The sequence below is a fragment of the Alligator sinensis genome, unplaced genomic scaffold, assembly GCF_000455745.1.
Source record: "Alligator sinensis unplaced genomic scaffold, ASM45574v1 scaffold18_2, whole genome shotgun sequence".
NCBI lineage: Eukaryota > Metazoa > Chordata > Crocodylia > Alligatoridae > Alligator > Alligator sinensis.
In genome coordinates this window covers 759436-775121 of record NW_005842281.1, presented here as the reverse complement: position 1 = coordinate 775121, position 15686 = coordinate 759436, and the positions used below count along the sequence as shown (strand labels likewise).

Genomic DNA, 15686 nt, shown 5'->3' with positions numbered 1-15686 from the left:
CTGAGGGAACTCTGATGAGCACCACTGGAGTGTGAGCTAATGTTACAATTCCCACTTGTTTAAAAGGAGCTGTTAATTAGACAACAAGAAGGATTTCCACAAAAACAAGTGAAAACACATACAGAGGAAGCTGCACAAATGCTGAAATTAATCTTCTACATGGTCACTTCTTGGCAGGTTGCATACTGGAGAGATATGGAGCAGGAAGAAGCAGCAGAAAAAGTCAAAACTGAGGGAAATGAATCATCCATCATTCTGACGGGATTAGAAGGAAACACATTATACCACCTAACAGTCAGGGCCTATAATGCTGCTGGATATGGACCACCTAGCACAACTGTGCATGCTGCCACCAAGAAATCCCGTAAGTGACCCGGACTTCTTTCTCAGTGGGGAAAAAAATCTTGGCCTTTCTGGCTTTCCCTATACTGCATATATAATAAGCAGAGCTAACATGTAGCTTTGATTCGCGGTTTAAATCGGAATCCTAAAACTGACATGACAAATTTGATATTCACAACAAACAAAGGTTCCCTTCCTGGAAAACAAGGCTAAGCATTTTTGATACTGGAGAGAGATGAAAGGATTCGGGTTCATAAGCTTTGTAGATTATCTAATAAAATGACACTCCTGGAGCAAAAACCACCTTATCAGCCTCTGGTTAGAGAAGAGATCATGCCTATGCAGATAAACATAAATATAATAAAAAAACAAAATGCTTACCAGAATAAAAAAGTGCATTTAAGTGCATAATGTTATTTTCTTCTTCTTTTGTTCAGCTCCCAGCCAACCACCAAGCAATATTATGTGGATGCAAGATGGCTCTCATGTGTCTCTGGGATGGGAGCCAGTCAGACCTCTAGCAAATGAATCTGATGTAATGGGGTATAAGGTTAGTCTTCTCTCTTTTTCATCCACCTTCCCATGTTCCAAACTATCAAACCATCCTCTCTTTTTCGTCCTTCTTTTCTTTGCTTTATTACTTCCTTATGTCACCAAAGTATTCTGTACAGATTTTCTACAGTTATTCCCAGCTAGAACATAAAGAATAACACAAAAAGAGTGAAAAAAATTAAATATTCCAAAACTTTTCTCTGTTGTGCTCATTAACTGCTGATTATAAACTGAATGAGCACCATCTGAGGTGATTACTCTTGTCATGTCTGGCCCAAAAGTGGCTATTAAAGACCAGACTGCAGTGAAATCCATGCTAACACTTCAATTTAACTGTGTTTACAGTAGGATTTAGGGAAATGCAGAAGGATGAGGCATCTTAAATACCATTAAAATTAATTTTTTTGTAGAGCAGAAGTACAAATACTAAGATTTGTTATGATCATGTTGGTGGTGTTCAGCAATCTGTGACTGCAACATCTGGCATTTTAAGTTTTTGAAGTTTTAAAGAGTGAAATCTAAACTGAATCTTAAGTAACTTATGACATAAATGGGAAAAAATATAGGAATCCAGGGCTGCTTTTAAATCATAACAAAATTATTTATGTATCTATGTATCTATATATCTATCTATCAACCGATCAATCAATAGATAGATCTATATACAGTATATATATAGTGTATGTATATATGTATTTATGTATATATACATATATGTGTATGTACACACACACACACTACCTGGTAGTTATTGTATAACAGGAAATATCATCAGGAAAGTGTAAAAAGGTTTGGATAAAATCAAAATTGCCTTAACCTTTAACAAAATGTTTGAGGTTCAGAAAATGTTCAGATAACTTCCTTACCGTTTCACACTTCTCTGACCTTTTCAGTTTTGCCTGGGAATACAAGTCCTTGGACTGACATACTGCAAGGACAGCTACATATGCACCTGCTGCATTTTTCACCTACCCAAAATGAAAGTCTAGTGTTTTCATAAGAGGGGCCAAATCCCCAGTCAGTACCATTTGGCTTAGTGAGCTGGTTACTCTCACCACATGAGCTTCTATTCCAAAGTATCTTCCTCCTATTTAAATCTGGGTATTCACCAGCGCATGAATTTTTGGATGGAATATGAATGAGAACAAACTTTAAAGGGGCCATGGGGCTAAAAATAGTCTGGTACTGGGGAGTTAGGAAAAAAACACCCTCAGGGCTGAGGTCAGCAGCTGGGCTTTCACAGCCTTGGGGCTACTCTGGGAACATGTACAGAAGTTCAGTTAGATTGTTCTAACTATACCCTATCTAACTTAGTGCATGTTCATGGTACTGTTAAATTAGATTGGGTTGGCCCTTTCTGACCAATATAACCTCCCTGAAACTTTTGTATAGTTCTCATTTAGATTGACCTAACTTAAGTGAACTAAGTGAACTAGATCAGATGGCCATTTTAATATGATTCAACATGTCCCTAACCTCCACAAGTGTCTATCCATACTTTTAGAGATAAAAAAGGGAGGTGGGGGACACAGAGAGTCTCTACCTAAAGTTAAAAGGCCAGATCTTATACCCCTTACTTAAGTCATTTCTCAAGCAAAACATTTTTTGCTATTATTGGCAGTTTTGCCTGAGTAAAGAGTCCAGCATTTGGCCTAAAATTTTAATGATGGTTTTAAAGTGCCTTTGTAATTTACAGGTATTGTTTAGACAAGAAGGTCAAAGCAACAGTCAGGTCATTGAAACACAGAAAACCTCTGCAGTGGTTCTTCTTCCTGATGTTGGCGTCTATATCATAGAGGTTTGTGCTGTCAGTGAAGGAGGGGACGGGACAGTCAGCTCCCAAATCAGGGTGCCATCTTTTTCAGGTAGGTCACTCATATTTTGTATACAGAATGTTATGGTTTTTAAAATTACATCATCATTCTTACTAAGCAGGTGCTGCCTAAACTAGCCAAAAGGAAGTACTCACAAGAAATCCACCCTGGAAACTCCTAATTCTTGGAGCAGGAAGGGACATGTTAGATTGGGAATCACAGCCTGAAACTCTTTCCTGGAACTAGGCATTTAAATTACTCCTTCAAAAGCAGAGCTCTTTTTTTGAAAAGAAGAAAAGGAAAAAAATCATTACTGTGGGATCACTGCCCTTTTATCCAGTATTTCAGTGGCTTCAGCAGTTACCCAAGATCCCTCCTCCTCTGCTTGAGGGGATTCCCAACCACATCCACCTGTAGTGTGTCCCAACACCCAAGCTACAGGCTAAGCAGGGTAGGTAGGGACACATACCACCCCTCATACTGAAGTGGTACCACTAAGGCAAAAATAATTCAGATTTTCTTTATATAGAGAAAGAGAGCAAAAAGACGCATGATTTACCAGGGGAGAGAGAAACATAGGTTCTGATACCTGTTCAAAGGATTTGTTTGCACTTATCCAATGGCTTTTCAACCTTAAATTTATCAGGCGCCCTTAGGACAGGACCTAGATTTCAGATTCCTCTGTACCCACTCAGATGAGTGATATAATCATGCTTTCAAACTAAAGAGGGCATAAAATTCATGGCTTCCACATCCTGGGTGAGTGCTCTAAGCACCGAATAATTGAACAAAACACCCCTGTGGGATTTTATGCAAACTTCATTCATGTAAATGCGTGCTAAATAGCTAATGACAGAACACATCTAATGGATCATGCTTTGCAGGGGATGTGGGTATAGAAATGACCACAACTGGAGATACCCATTGGGCTTAGATAGGCACTGTTCAGCCCTGCCAAAAGGGCATAAGTTCTGGACATTTGCAGTAGATACTCTGGCTTTTAATTGCAGTTTTTTGTTTGTATTAAGCCATATGTTCTTTGGTATTTGTTTTTTAACTGCAGTTTTTAAGGATTGCACCATTGGCTTTCGGCACCTAAGTCACACCTTGTAAATTTGGGACTTAGTCTTCAGGAGTAGGCATCTCTCAATGGACTCAAGGCACCCTCCATAATTTTTGTGACTTGAGTGGCACCCAATTTCAAAAACAAATTAATATATGACAGTGCTTACCTCCTTGCACAGAGGTCAAGCAATGCAAGTGGGGAATCATCCAGGAAGAGACAAACCTGAGCCTGTGATTATCTCCTTATCTCCTCACAACTCACAGCACCTTTCAAAGGATATGGCAGCAGCCCTCTGGTACCTCAGCACCCCCACTAAGAATCACTGGTCTGTAGATACGATGTCCCAAATTTATTTAACTGTAGTATTCACGTATAAATTAACCTGTCAAATGGTATGTGAGGGAAAGTTCATTTGATCTGAGCACTGCTTGTTGAAAAGATTATAAAAATGTGAATGCACTTAGACAACCTGGATCCACCCTCTCTGTGCCACTAATCAATAGCTCATCTGACTTCCTGGAGTTCAACTCATTCACTCATCGGCTGCATCCACATGAGCATGGGTGTTTCATAGATTCATAGATTGTTCAGGGCTGGAAGGGACTTTGCAAATCATTGGGTCCAGCCCCGCCACTCCAGGCAGGAAGACAACTGGAGTTAGGTGACCCCAGTGAGGTGACTGTCTAGTCTCCTCTTGAAAACCTCCAGGGTAGGTGACTGCACCACCTATGGAGGGAATTTATTCCACAGTCTGGACACCCTGACTGTAAAGGAGTTTTTCCTGGTATTAAGCCTGAAGCAGCCTTCCAAGAGGTTATATACATTGATCCTGGTCTTCCCCGGGGGTGCCATAGTGAACAGTTGTTCACTAAGCTCCTGATGCATTGCTTTCCTGGGGAGAATTAGTGGTGACACACCTTGTGCTGCTGCTAGTCGGCCCTGGGAACGCCTGTGCCACGCACCCTCCGGTGCGTGGCAGGTTACCCCAGGTTGGATAGGGGAGGTTGAGGCCAATGCTGAGCTGGCCCCAGCAGCCTTACCTGGGATTCTGGGGGCCTCCCAGGGCTTCAGCAGTGGTGATCCTGTGCTTGGAGCCTGCCCGGCAGCCAGAGTGTGTCTCCAGCCAGCCAAGCTCTGCCTCTGCATGTCCCACTCTGCTTCTTTTTTTTTTTTTGCACAGGTTTTTTTGACCCCTGGATACCCTTGCAGTGTGAAGAACAGTTGAACGCGCAGTATGTGGCGCCACAGACATGTCTGCAGTGCCACATACTACACGGCTGTGCTCGTCTGGATGTGGCCATCAGGAAGTTTGATTGAATACTTTTGATCCATATTCCTTCTAGTTTATGAACTAATGCCACCTTTTTCAGGGAAGAAGTCCTCTTCTTTCTTCAATAGTCCAACCAACACTTAAAAAATCCACCCTGGAAACATTGCCTCTAGCTAACTATCAACCAGTGCTAAATCTCCCATTCCTAAGCAAGCTCACAGAGGACCTAGTCAAAGGCCAACTACAAGTCCATCTAAGAAGCTGATAGTCTAGCACAATTTAGATTCAGGTCAAAACTGGATGATCTCCTGTTCATAAGCAGACATTCATTTTTATCCTCTTGGACCTCTCAGTAGTATCTGATACTGTCAACAATATGGATACTATAGCCACAGCTGAGTGAGATAGTGGGGATCCAAGTTAATGGCCTAAAATGGTTTGAGTTTATCTGGAGAGATGAATCTAAAAATTAGTGACAAAAAAATTATACTTTCAATACTTGGCCCTTAAGGGTGCCTGTAGATGTGCTGCAAGGCTGCTCTGACATGCTGTAATTAGTAGGGCTGTGCAAAGCTTCAGTCGCTGATTTGATTCAGAGGAGATTCAGCACATTTCGGCAGCCGAATCCCCAAATCTGAATCGAATCAGGAGACCCATTAACCTCTCCAAATCTAATCAGAAGCCTCTGAATTGATTCAGAGATTTTCAGAGATATTCGATGATTTGGCCATAGACATAGCTTTATATGTTTTTTCTACATATCTCAAGGTATCAGGCACAGCTTGTGAACACTGAGATGATGAGGCAGATGGAGCATCCCATGGGAGCACAGTGGTGGGGGTACTTCTGGCCCACTTCCAGGTCCATCATTGAACATGCGAACATGCTAGGGGGCCCTACGCTCCTGTGGGATGCTCCATCCACCCCACCATCTCAGCATTCATGAGCCGCACCTGGTATCTCGAGGTGTGTAGAAAAAACATATAATGCTGTGTCTATGGCCGAATTGCTGATTCTCTAAATCACAATCAAACCTCCAGTTTCAGATTCAACATAATCAAATCGGGACAGTGATCTGAATCAGCGAACTGAATCATTATCAGGGCCGAACAGGCCAAATCCAAATCAAATACTGCCCGTGTCGCACACCCCTAGTAATTAGAGCATGTCGGAGCAGACTCAATTAAGTCTGCTGGAATGTGGTAGTTACTGTGCTCTAGTCAGCTTCCACATCTCATATATCAGTGTCCCTGAGCTTCAAAATGGTGGTGGGGGCCCTTTAACTAAAGCTCATTGAACGAGCTTTAATTCAAGTGCCCCCACCACCATTTTGAATCATGTGGATGCTGATACACAATACACTGCAGTGCTTTAATTAGAGTGGCTCTTGAAGCTGCTCTAATTAAAGTACCCCCTGTACCCCAGGAGCATGTGTAAAAGTACCCTCTGTTCTCAGGTCCCACATGATCAATAATTTCTAGTGTCCTCTTTCAACATCTACACGGTGCCAGGATGATAAAATATGGACTCAAGTACCAGCAACATGTTTATGACACACATCCATCTTCCCTTTACCAAACAGAATCACATCACTAGCATTAAAATGATCTAATGTTTGGATGAAATCAGGTCATGAACAAAGAACAACTGTTTGAAACTGAACTCAAGGAGAAAAGCAGTGATGCTTGTGGACAGAGAAAAACTTTTAGAGGAGTTGGTAGCCAGAGTGCAATTTGCTTTTGTTGAAGGTAGACATGCACACCTGGTCAGTTAATTCAATCCATCATTTATGAGTATTCATGTACTCTTTACTGACTAGGTTGTCCTATAGCAGTATCACCAAATCCATCCCCACGCCTCCCCCCTCCACACGAATAGTGACCTGGCCTTAATTATTCATGCCTTCATTAGTTTTCAACTAGACTGCAACAATGCAATATACCTGCATATGTAGCTTTCATTATTTAGGAAACTCCAACTAATATAAATCCAACTTCTCAGAAACACAGGCAACCGTAAGTACAGCAGAATTCCCCTCTGGTCCCTACACTGGTTTCTATAGATATTTTACTCAAATTTAAGTTCTTAATACCTAGCTTAAAGTTATTTGATGGCTCTTGTCCAAGATATATGCATAAGGCTCCATGAAGAAGTACATACTTGACAATATTATTTCTGTGGCACAAAATGAGCCTTCTACACTAAGGTCAAGCATGACTTTGCTGGACGTGGAGTTCTATAGGGCACCAGCCAAAGACTGTGGGATGAACTCCTACAAGAACTAAGGCTCACAACAGAACCCACTATCTTTTACAACCAGGGGAGGGCCAATTTCTTTGACCATGCCTAATTTAATACAAACATAAAGAAAACACACACACACACATGCACATACATACATACATGTGTATATATATGGTGTGTATATGTATACATATCTCACATTGTTTAAAATCCCAAAGCATTATGCTGCAGATGTATCCCTCTGAGAAAAAAACTGAGAAGAAAAAAATATGACAGATATTAGCTATCTTGCTTAATGCATTTCTAGAAACACACTATAAAAATGCACACTGTGTAAGAACCTGGATAGAACAGAATAGTTGGTAGAGATACTCTTCCTAGATTTTTACAAAAGCTGCATTACATGCCAAAATACCCCATGTTCAAATTATGCTCTCAATTACACTAGTATACATCCAAGCTAACTCTAGTACATTTATATCAATATAACATATTGAAGTTTGATTCTTAGTTACATCTCATTCATGTTGTCTCCCTAACACTCACCTTTTCAGACACCGGAGTAAGAGAAAGAGTTATTCTTTGAGGAAAAAACATCTTATCTCAAACAGAGAGAATGGAAGTGTATGCTTTGTCTACACTCACCCCACCAACCAATAGCCATGTTATGATGGTATTCAAAGTGTCTGCCTACCAACTGCATGATATAGTGTATTGTTTTCTCCTTGCATTATATAACTATAAATTTGATTAATACATTTGTAACCTGCATACATTTCAAATGAGCTAAAGAGATTATTTACTTCCAGGATTTCTAGTGAAATGGAAAGTTAATTATTTTTTACATCTTGGCTAAGCAGAGATATTGCATTTGAAAAGAAATTTAAATCAGTCTCAGTTGTAATTAAAATACTCTTTAAATATTATTACACTGGGGGCTGCCTGACATGAAGTTAACAGTCTTATGATTCTAAGTAAATAGTGTCAAGGGAGAGATCTCAGTTGGAGAATGAACTTGAAAAACCTCATTTCTTCATAAGGATGTTGTTGGCCAGATATATTGCACCACACTGTGCCTTGAGACTAAATACCAAGCAGACCTATCATCCTGGGAACTTCCTGCATTCTCTGAGGCAACTTAAATGCTATACAACTGATGATGTGAGAAAGGGATAGGTTTACCTGAAGCAGAATAAAAAAGCTGCATATTAAGAAATGATTAAAGATTAAAAATCATAAGAGAGGAAAAGTGCGTTGGTGCATGCAGCAATATTTTGAAGAGGTGAGGGATTTCTTGGGATGACCGAGAGTGTGGACACATACTACATCTACTACAGAGTAAATTCACTTCATTCCATAGTAAAAGCAGAGTAGATGCATGCCCTCCAGCACAACGTTACCTCTCAAAAAGTACAGGGTAACTATGCAAATATAAACAGATCTACTTCATTGGATAAAACACACATTACCCATTTTCCTGTCCATCTATCATGTGGGACAGTGGGAAATGCTCCCTGCTTGCAGAGACACATCCCAGGGAATCTCCATGGTGTGTCTGTAAACAGGGAAAGCCAACTCCAATGCAGTCCCAGAGCTGAGACTGGTAATCATTTAATTGGCAGTCCGAGCCTCAGGATGACACCCATGTATTGACACACATCTGGGGAATCCCAAAGGGAAGAACCCAGGGAAATGCTCCCAGGGCTTCACAGGCCCAATCCTGGATGCTCTGGGGATGGGGGATCCCAGGGTGCACAAGATCTGAACCCTGAAGCCCCATGAGAGCCTGCCCAAGGCATCTGGAGAGTTTTGGCAGCTCTGGCCTGCCCACACTCTCTCGTCTTAAAGCAAACAGATGTCAGCTGCAAGATCACAGCACAAAATCATACCACCCTTGTCACAGACACAAATGTTGGACATTTGTTACATGACAGGGGACATAGATGTTTGTTTGCTTAGACTTTGACTGCCATCAATATTTTTGTGACAGCAAAAAGACAATTCCCATTTACTCTTAAATTACACCACTGTGATAATCATGTAGCCAGTCCCCTAATCAGCTTTGTCCCAGGCAAGCCCTCTGCTCTGTGTAACTGCCTCCCTGTCACCTCATGGGCAGACACCATTATAGCACAACATCCATTGTGGGCAACTTGCTTGACAGAGCTGGTTATAGGTCCACTCCTTACTACTGAGCTAATGTACTACAGAATAAAATTTACAATGAATTACTCCTTTGTAATCATTTCATATATCTGCACCCTGAGACAAGAAAAATCAGTTGATAGTATCATTTCAGTAAACAGATAGGGCTTGCAATCCTGGAAAGTCTCACTTTCAAATACCTCCAAGTTTTTAATGTTTTGACATTATTTCATTTTGTTGGTCCTCACTAAGCAAGAGAGGTGTGTTAACTTAATCTGTGACTCCTACCCTTATAGAAATGATGCAGCCCCCTAATAGCTTATAGTTCTCCAATTCTTCCAATGAGGAGCCCAGTGCATTTCCAGTATTACACCTACTCCATTCCATTATGTTAAAATTCATCTTGATTTGGACAGCTATAACACTAGAGTTAATATTGCTGTCTCTTACTTAGATACACTGGTTCCGATAAAAGTCTCTGCTCCTATCTGTCCAAATCAAGATGGATCTTAACATAATGGAATGGAATTGGTGTCACACTGGAAATGCTACCCCTGGACTACCCCTGGAAAGAATGGGAGAACTTTGTGCTCTCTAGGGTGGAATACGATTGTTCTCCAAAGCTAGACATGTACTTCTGGGATGAACAAAGGCTAAACACTTCGCAGTCTAGTAGGTAAAGCAGGATCTTGATGTAAGCATAACAGTGCCTTAATCAAGGCTTAGAGGGTCATAGTATCATAGTACTTAGGGTCTGAAGGGACCTAAACAGATCATCAGGTCTGACCCCCTGCCTCAGGCAGGAACAGGTGCCGGGATCATATCACCCCAGCCAAATATCTGTCCAGCCTCCTCTTGAAAACCCCCAAGGTAGGAGAGAGCACCACCTCCCTTGGGAGCCCATTCCAGAGCCTGGCAGCCCTAACTGTAAAGTAATGTCTCCTGATGTCCAGCCTGAACCTTCTCTCTAACAATTTGTGGCCATTCGTCCTAGTAACCCTGGGTGGTGCCCAGGGCAACAGAGCCTCCCCTGATTCCCACTGGTCCCTCCTGGTGAGTTTGTAAATGGCCACCAGATCCCCTCCCAGCCTTCTCTTGTGGAAGCTGAATACATTCAGGCCCTTTAGCCTCTCTTTGTAGGGCCTGCCCCGCTGCCCCTTGACCATGCGAGTGGCCCTCCTCTGGACCCTCTCAATGTCCCTCTTGAAGTGCAGCACCCAGAACTGGACGCAGTACTCCCACTGTGGCCTAACCAAAGCCACATAGAGGGGAAGGATCACCTCCCTGGACCTGCTTGTGATACATGTGCAGATACACAACAAGGTGTGTGTGGTTAGCCTTACTGACCGCTTCCTCGCATTGGCGACTCATTTTCATCCCGGAGTCAACAATGACTCCAAGATCCCTTTCTGCCACCGTATTGACAAGAAAGGTGTTCCCCAGCCTATAGGTGTGTTGCTGGTTCCTTCTCCCTAGATGTAGTACCTTGCAGTCTGTGTTGAATTCCATCCTATTCTTATCCACCCACCTCTAGATCTAGATCCCCCCACCTCTGTCCATCCTATTCTTATCCACCCACCTCTGTCTAGATCTAGCTGGATTCTGTCCCTCCCCTCCAGCATGCCCACCTCGCCCCACAACTTGGTGTCATCAGTGAATTTGGACGTCATGCTTTCCACACCCACATCCAGATCGCTGATAAAGATGCTGAACAGTACAGGCCCCAGGACAGAGCCCTGGGGGACTCCACTGCCCACATCCCTCCAGGTCAAAAACAACCCATCCACCACCACTCTCTGGGTGCGACCATCTAGTCAATTTGCCACCCATCTGACTGTGTAGGCATCAATGCCACAGTCACCAACTTTTTTTAAGAGAATGTGGTGGGAAACCATGTCAAAGACCTTCTTAAAGTCCAGGAAGATGACATCCACCCCGACACCCTCGTCCAGGGACTTTGTGACCTGATCATATAAAGAAACCAGGTTAGTCAGGCAGGATCTGCCCTCAGTGAACCCATGTTGGTTGCCCCTGAGCATTACCTCCCCTGCTAGCCCTTGGAGATGTGCTCCTTGATAATTTTCTCAAAGGTCTTCCCAAGGACCGAGGTACGACTGACTGGCCTATAATTGCCAGAGTCCTCTTTCTCCCCTTCTTGTAAATGGGGACCACATTGGCCCTTTTCTAGTCCTCTGGTACCTGGCTGGAGCCCCACGAGCACTCATAAAGCCATGCCAGGGGCCCTGCTATGACCCCTGCCAATTCCCTCAGCACCCTGGGGTGAAGAGCATCTGGACCTACTGATTTAAACACGTCCAGCCACTCCAAAAGTTCCCTAACTAGGTATTCCCTGACCCTAGGCATGGCGGTGCCTCCCTTGGGTCCGTCTGCAATTCTAGTGTGGGAAATGTCCCGGTCCCTGTTCAGGATTAGGGAGGCAAAGAATTCATTAAAGTGGTCAGCTTTTTGCTTTGCCGCAATCACCAGATTGCCAAGCCTATCCTGTAGGGGCCCCATGTTACCCGGTGCCTTCTTCTTACTTCCTATGTATTTGAAAAAGGACTTTTTATTATCCATAATTCTGGTCACTAGCCCTAGCTGCATCTCTGCCTTGGCCTTCCTAACAGCCTCCCTGCAGTCCCGAGCAACAGAGGTGTAATCCTCCTTGGTGACAGCCCCTTGCTTCCACTGTTTGTACGCCTCCTTTTTTGCCCTCAGGCATCCCTGGAAAGCTTTGCTGAGCCATGGGGGCTTCTTAGCACTTCTGCTCCCCTTGGTGCACATTGGGACTGATTCCCTTTGAGCTTGGAGGATCATCTCCTTGAGGAACAACCACCCGTCTTGGACTCCCATCTCATTGAAGCTCTGAGACCCCAATGCCTTTCCTACTAACTTTCTTAGCTTACAGAAGTTGGCCCTTCTGAAGTCTAGGACCTCTGCTTTGCTGCTTGTTTTTACTACCCTGTGCTGGATAGTAAATTCCAGCAGGTGTTGATCACTGTCACCCAGGTGGTCGAGTACTCGTAGACCCCTCACTAGGTCATCACCTGTGGCAAGTACCAAGTCCAGCAAGGCATTTCCCCTGGTGGGACCATGCACCTCCTAGGTTAGGTCTAGGTCCTGTATCCTGGCTAGGAACCTACCTGAGCAGTCGGAGCTGGCTGACTGCTCCTCCCAGTAGATGTCTGGGTAGTTTAGGTCACCCATGACAACCACATCCCTTGACTTTACAGCATTTGTGAGCTGATCTGAGAATTCCAGCTCCAGCTCATCCCCCTGGTGAGGCCGTCTGTAGTAGACACCAACTATCAAGTCCCTTTCCCCATCCCCCCCTTACATTCTTACCCAGAGCGCCTCATTTTGCCCGTCCTCTGACCCCATCCTGATCATCAACGACATGTATTGCTTTTTGATGTATAGTGCTACAGCCCAACCCCGCCCCTTTTCCCTGCTCTGTCTTGCCTGTACAACCTGTATCCCTCGATGTCCACTGCCCAGTCACAGGTAGAATCCCACCAGGTTTCCGTGAGCCCCACTAGGTCTGGGATTTTGCTAGCTAGCAGGAGGGCGAGTTCCTCCTGCTTATTTGTCATGCTTCAAGCATTTGTGTAGAGGCATTTGAGGCCTCCTGTAGGTACCCATGCTGTCCCCTTGTTCCTAAGTCTGCCCTGGTCCCTGTCACTTACCTGGGTACTACCTGTGTGCATCACCTGGCTTGACAACAAGTGTTCTCGTGTTCCTCTGCATCCCCGTCCCCAGCAAACCTAGTTTAAAACTTGCCATAGGAGATCAGCCAACCTGGAAGAAAAAACACACTTACCTTTTTGGGGAGAGATGAAGCCCATCCCACCCGAGCATGTCCTCTGTGTAGAAATGTGGGTCATGGTCCAAGAACCCAAGACCCACCTGGTAACACCAGCTCCAAAGCCACTGGTTGACCTTGTTGATGCATGTCTTGTGGCACTGTCCACATCTGCTCACTGGAAGGATAGAAGAAAAAACCACCTGTGCCCCTGTCTCCGTAAGCTTTGCCCCTAGAGCCCTGTAGTCTCTCATTATGTGATCCGGGTTGCCCCTGGCTCTGTCATTTGTTCCCACATGGATAAGGATCATGGGGTAATGATCGGAGGGTCAAATGAGGTCCAGGATCATCTCCGTGATATCCAGGCAGACAATGAACCTCATGTACCATGGGGTCAGAGTGACAGATGCGCCCCTCTGTTCCTCTCAGGATGGAATTGCTGATGACGAGAACCTGGCGTCTCTTACTCTTGGTGCTCCAGTAGCTCTTGGCCTGTGCTGTGCTTAGAGTGGCATCAGTTCCATTGTAGGCATCCTCTCCTACCTCCTCCTCCATGTCTGCCAGGGCCTTGTACCTGTTCCCCAGCTGTACCTGGGGAGCTGACACTAAGGTAGCACGTGTAGACCTGGCTCTGGAGGTGACTGTCTGCCGTACCTCTGCAGTGGGTCCCTCTTTGGTGGCTTCACCTCTAGGTTCTTGACCCTGCAGAGAATGAAAGGACCCATCAATTTCATCCTCGGCCACCCTAATCCCCCGCAGCCTGCTGACCTCAGCCTGGAGCTCCCTTGCCTGCTCCTCCAAGGCCTGAAGGTGGGCACATGTGGGACAGGCAAGGGAGCTCCTGCTGCCCCCTTCCCACCAGGCTGCTGAGGCCCCACCAGGCAGCCCCCACAGAAAGTGGGGGGAGAGTGGCTCCAGCCCCGCCGTGGCATCCATCTGGGTGGAGGCCATAGAGGAGCCCTGGGTGGGCAGTGCCATCCAGGCCAGGGCCCTGGCAGTCCGCCATGTACTCAGCATTATTGTAGAGCAAAGTGTCCTCCTTTCTCCTCTGGTGAAGTCTCTGACCTGGCTCCTTCTGTTTGGCTGCCTTGCATGAACACTGGTGCACCCTTACAGAGGGCATGTACTTCTGCCCACAAACTGGCCTCCAGCAACTGCCTGGAAACTGCTCCTGTTGGCAGTCCCTGTTTGCTGGCTCCCTGGTCACAGGAAGGTCATTCTCTTATATTGTAAATTTAATTAGACTATTCAGTGTGGACCAGAACCTCCAACAGGAGAGACTAGGAACACTCACCTAGGAATACCTTATAGCCTAATGGTTAGTCTACTGTCCTCAGAGGTAAAAGGTTAAGGCTCTGATGTACTCAGGCAGAAGAGGGAATTGAACCAAATCTCTTACATGCTGAGTGACTGTCCTAACTAGTGGGCTATTAGGTAAAAGATCACTTTCTCCTATGCCCATGGTTGGTAAGAAAGAAATGATTTAGGCATCTAATTCCAGGCTGTGGATTCATAGCTGTAAATCCAAAGTGGAGAGGCAACTCCCTACAGGCCAGAGCTCTTGGAGAGCTACAGCATAAGCTCCTCCCTTCTTGTCAGAGTTGCCTACTGCCTGGATTAAACAAAGTGGTGCGCTGTGTTTTGTTGATCCCCTTCTTAGGTACCTAGGGTGCATACATTATGTACTAAGTTAACTTAAAATAAGGCAACTTAAGTAGTCAACTTAAGCCACACTGGAGCATACACACATACAGCTCCTCCATTTAGTGGCATCTATCTTGTGAGCTAAGTTGACTCAAGTAATTTGATTCAACATAATACACCTCAGAGGTGCATTATCTTGTGCCGCATTTAAGTTAACTCTATATATGTGTGCACACTGTGACAATTGAGTTGACTTAAAAAAAGCTAAACTAGCTTAACTGTCAGAAAGTTAGTACGTGTGTATGCACTCCTAATTCCTAATGCCTTTGTATAGGTCCCCTTAAGCACCTATGTATATTAAGAAAGGTTCTCCCCATTTGTTCCTTATTTGATTTTCTTTTTGTATTGCAGGGGGAAAAGTCACGAGCTCTCAATCCACTTTACACATTTTCTCAACGTCCTCATCATCTGTAACGTTGCTCTTGGCACTGATGGTTCCTTCAACCTCATGGTGAAGACTGCAGAATATTTTTGTTGTCATTGTTTGTTTGCTTTAGCTTGAAGACACCAATGGATGGAGCTTTATGTCCTTGGAGAAGCTGGAACCCTAAGCTAATGCTTAAAGACCCATAGAAATACAAATACACATAGTGCACTTAGAGGAGTGTTGGAAAAAATGGTCAAATAATTCATCAGGTTTTTCTCTTCAGTTTTTGTAAAAGTCAAGTCCTCTGTTTGGCGAGGGGATCTTTACTGGCCCAACAAAATATGCAGATTGTATGTAATTAATTTTTGTAAGCAATTGCT

At 44.3% G+C, this 15686-nt stretch overlaps 1 protein-coding gene across 1 annotated transcript in view; it reads left to right on the top strand.

The window, feature by feature from the left end:
• CNTN5 (contactin 5) overlaps positions 1 to 15394 on the top strand; it is a 923854-nt gene extending 908460 nt beyond the window's left edge. The window contains exons 23-26 of the mRNA XM_006027993.1: positions 178 to 364; positions 780 to 892; positions 2591 to 2759; positions 15291 to 15394. Coding sequence (XP_006028055.1) covers positions 178 to 364; positions 780 to 892; positions 2591 to 2759; positions 15291 to 15394 — 573 coding nt within the window. The remainder of the gene's footprint in view (positions 1 to 177; positions 365 to 779; positions 893 to 2590; positions 2760 to 15290) is intronic.
• The last annotated feature ends 292 nt before the right edge of the window (positions 15395 to 15686 follow it).